The 2,819-nt window shown below is 66.4% G+C and overlaps 1 protein-coding gene across 1 annotated transcript in view; it reads right to left on the bottom strand.

The window, feature by feature from the left end:
- The window catches only part of NCKIPSD (NCK interacting protein with SH3 domain), a 60,186-nt gene extending 59,520 nt beyond the window's left edge, over positions 1 to 666 (bottom strand). The window contains exon 1 of the mRNA XM_026075505.1: positions 571 to 666. Within this exon, the coding sequence (XP_025931290.1) occupies positions 571 to 579 (9 nt within the window). The 5' untranslated portion in view covers positions 580 to 666. The remainder of the gene's footprint in view (positions 1 to 570) is intronic.
- Positions 667 to 2,819: the final 2,153 nt, after the last annotated feature.

Below are 2,819 nucleotides of genomic sequence, written 5' to 3'. Positions count from 1 at the left end.
CGCGAGCGCGGTGCTCCGCGGGGACTGCGCGCTCTCTGTACACTGCGCACATGCACGCTGCGCACACGCACACACTGCGCACGCACTGCACACGCACTGCACACACGCACACTGCGCACACACACACACCACAGAAACGTTACACACGCTACACACACCATACTCACACATTGCACACACACACACACATATCGCACACCACACGCATTACACACACCACACACACACACCGCCCCCCCCACACATGCACACACCACCTGCACACACTCCCACCCACACCCACACCACAGACACCCCGTACAGCAGAGATGCACATACAGACACACCCTGACACATGCACGCACACACCCCTAGACGCACACACACACACACACCCTCACACCTGCACACTCTCCCCGTGCTCAGCAGCCCCCGAGGCGACGTTGCCATCAGCCCCAGCCCCAAGGCCCCCCACGCCAGGCCCCCACTGCCACAGCCGCCCCTGCCCCCTCGCAGCCACGGCCACACGTGTGGGGGGGGGGGATGCAGGGCTGCGCGGTGTGCAGGGGTGTGGGGACAAGCAGCACCCACCGTGCCCATGGGGCACCGGTCCCACGGAGCCCATGGCAGGACCCCCGTGGGGCTGGGCAGCCACCGGGGAGGGAGCGTGTGGGCTGCCGCTGCCGCTGCTGGAGCCGTGCTGCCACTGCGTCACCCCCTCGCGGGTGTGCGGCAGTGCAACAGCTGTCCGCTCACGGGTGTGCGGCAGCTGCCCCCTTGTGGGTGTGCGGCAGTGCAACAGCTCCGCTCTCGCGGGTGTGCGGCAGTGGAACAACTCCCCTCTTGTGGGTGTGCGGCAGTGCAACAGCTCCCCTCTCCTGGGTGTTCAGCGGTGCGGCAGCTCCATCAGTCCCTCCCGCGCAGGGATGCGCTGTGACCAGCAGCACTGTGTGAACAACAGCCTTACACAACAAGTGGTACAGTGTGACCAGCAGCACTGCGTGACCAGCAGCACTGCACAACCAGCAGCAGTGCAGCAGTGAGCAACCGGCAGCACTGCGCAAACAGCAGCACTGTACAACCGGTGGCACTGCACAACCAGCAGCACTACAGCACCAGCGGTACTGCATGACCGGCCGCACTGGATGGCCAACAGCACTGTGCAACTGGCCACGCTGAATCGCCCCAAGCAGCGGAAGCCGAGCAGAGCAGAGAGGCACAGGGCTGTGCAGGGCAGCGCAGGGCAGGGATGGGCAGGGCAGGGCAGTGCAGGGCAGGGCAGTGTAGTGCAGGGCAGGGCAGGGCAGAGCGGTGCAGGGTGGTACAGAGCAGCGCGGCGCGGGCCGCTGCGGGAGCGTGCTCAGCAGAGGGCACCCCCGGCCTGCACATCAGCGCGGGCAGAGCTTGGCTGCAGCTCGCAGTGCAAACCCGCAGCCTGCAGCAGGCCCCGTTCTGCCCTCGCTGCAGCGGTCAGCGAGCCGCGGGCCCGACGGGGGCGGGTGGCCGTGCTGCTCCTGGCCTGGCCGCGTGGGCTTGTCCCCGTGAAAGGTCCCGGGGTCCTGGGTAACCGGGGAAATGAGCAGTGCCGGCGGAGGAGGGAGGGGAGATGCGCACCACTGGCGCAGCCTCCGACCCTGGCCTGGCTGCTGGGCTGTGCCGCCCGTGGTGGGTGCATCGAGTGTGCCGGTCTCAGGCCGGAGCGCACCCCGCAGGGCTGTGCCGAGTGGCTCCCTCGGGGTGCCCCTGCCCTGCCGTGGGGCTGCTGCAGAGGAGCTGGCCTGGAGCAGGGCAGGCGGCACCTCGCAGCCTCTGGCTTCTGCCTTTGGTTGGCTCCGGGACGCACATCGCGCTCGCCGATGCAGGACACTCTTCTGCCTCTCCCCCAAAACCGCTGCTCTCCTAATGGAGCACAGCCAGCCTGGGCTTTAGCAGGTGTGAGCCCATCCCTGCTGGAAGTGTCCACTGCCGGCATCAGGTACGCTGAGATCTCACCCAGCTCCTTCCAAAGACCAGCAGCAGTCCTGAGGGTGGTTTCCGCCTCACGGCACGATGCCCGTTCATGGGACCTGATGGTCCGGGTGGGAGGCAGGGGGACCTCATGGGGTGCTGAAGCTGCCTCTTGTCCGCTCCCCGTGCGAGGAGCTGTCTGCCCTAGACAGATCCACTGCACGGAGAGGTGAGATGGAGGAAGGGGTCCTCATCAGACATGGGGCGTGCGCAGAGGAGACCAGGTTCAGCGGGAAGGGGGATAGCGCTCTCTGGGGAGGAGGGAGAGCCGTGGATGCTGGGGAGGTCGAACACAAATCCCAGCGGGAGTCCCGAAGCGGACGAAGCTGAACCGAAGAGGATGTCACAGCAACACGGGTAGGGCGGAACAGCCTCGGCCAGCAACGTGCCCAAACCGGGGCAGGTGCGAGACGGCTGACGGCCCCCGCGGGGGAGACACCCAGCGCGAGACGCCGTCTGGAGGAACTGCTGCTCTCCGGGGAGGAAGCGCGCCGCACACCGCCTCCGTGGGCAGAGCTCCCCTTGCCCAAAGCGCAGCGTGGGCAGCGCCTTCCGCACCGCAACCCCTCGCTGACTTGCCCCAACAACCCCATGGCCGTCATGAATGCGTCCAGTGGCTTCTCGGCAGGGATCTGCTTCTCGGGGTGGCAGGTTTTGGTCCGCGTGCGAGGGCACCGTTCGCTCTCCCACCCCCGCCAGCGGCGGAGGCCTTGGGAATCGGCCGGCGCCAGCCGAGGGAGCAGAAAGAATAGCTGGAGAATCAGAGCTGAGAACAGGAATGGTTTTGTGTTTCCGTAGAGATTAGCTTGTATTTCAGGGTGAGGTTTCCTTAT

Source organism: Apteryx rowi, unplaced genomic scaffold (genome assembly GCF_003343035.1).
Source record: "Apteryx rowi isolate R43461 unplaced genomic scaffold, aptRow1 scaffold_405, whole genome shotgun sequence".
In the NCBI taxonomy this organism is placed as follows: domain Eukaryota; kingdom Metazoa; phylum Chordata; class Aves; order Apterygiformes; family Apterygidae; genus Apteryx; species Apteryx rowi.
Note: the sequence above shows the minus strand (reverse complement) of the source record. Positions and strands in the feature narration are given on the sequence as shown.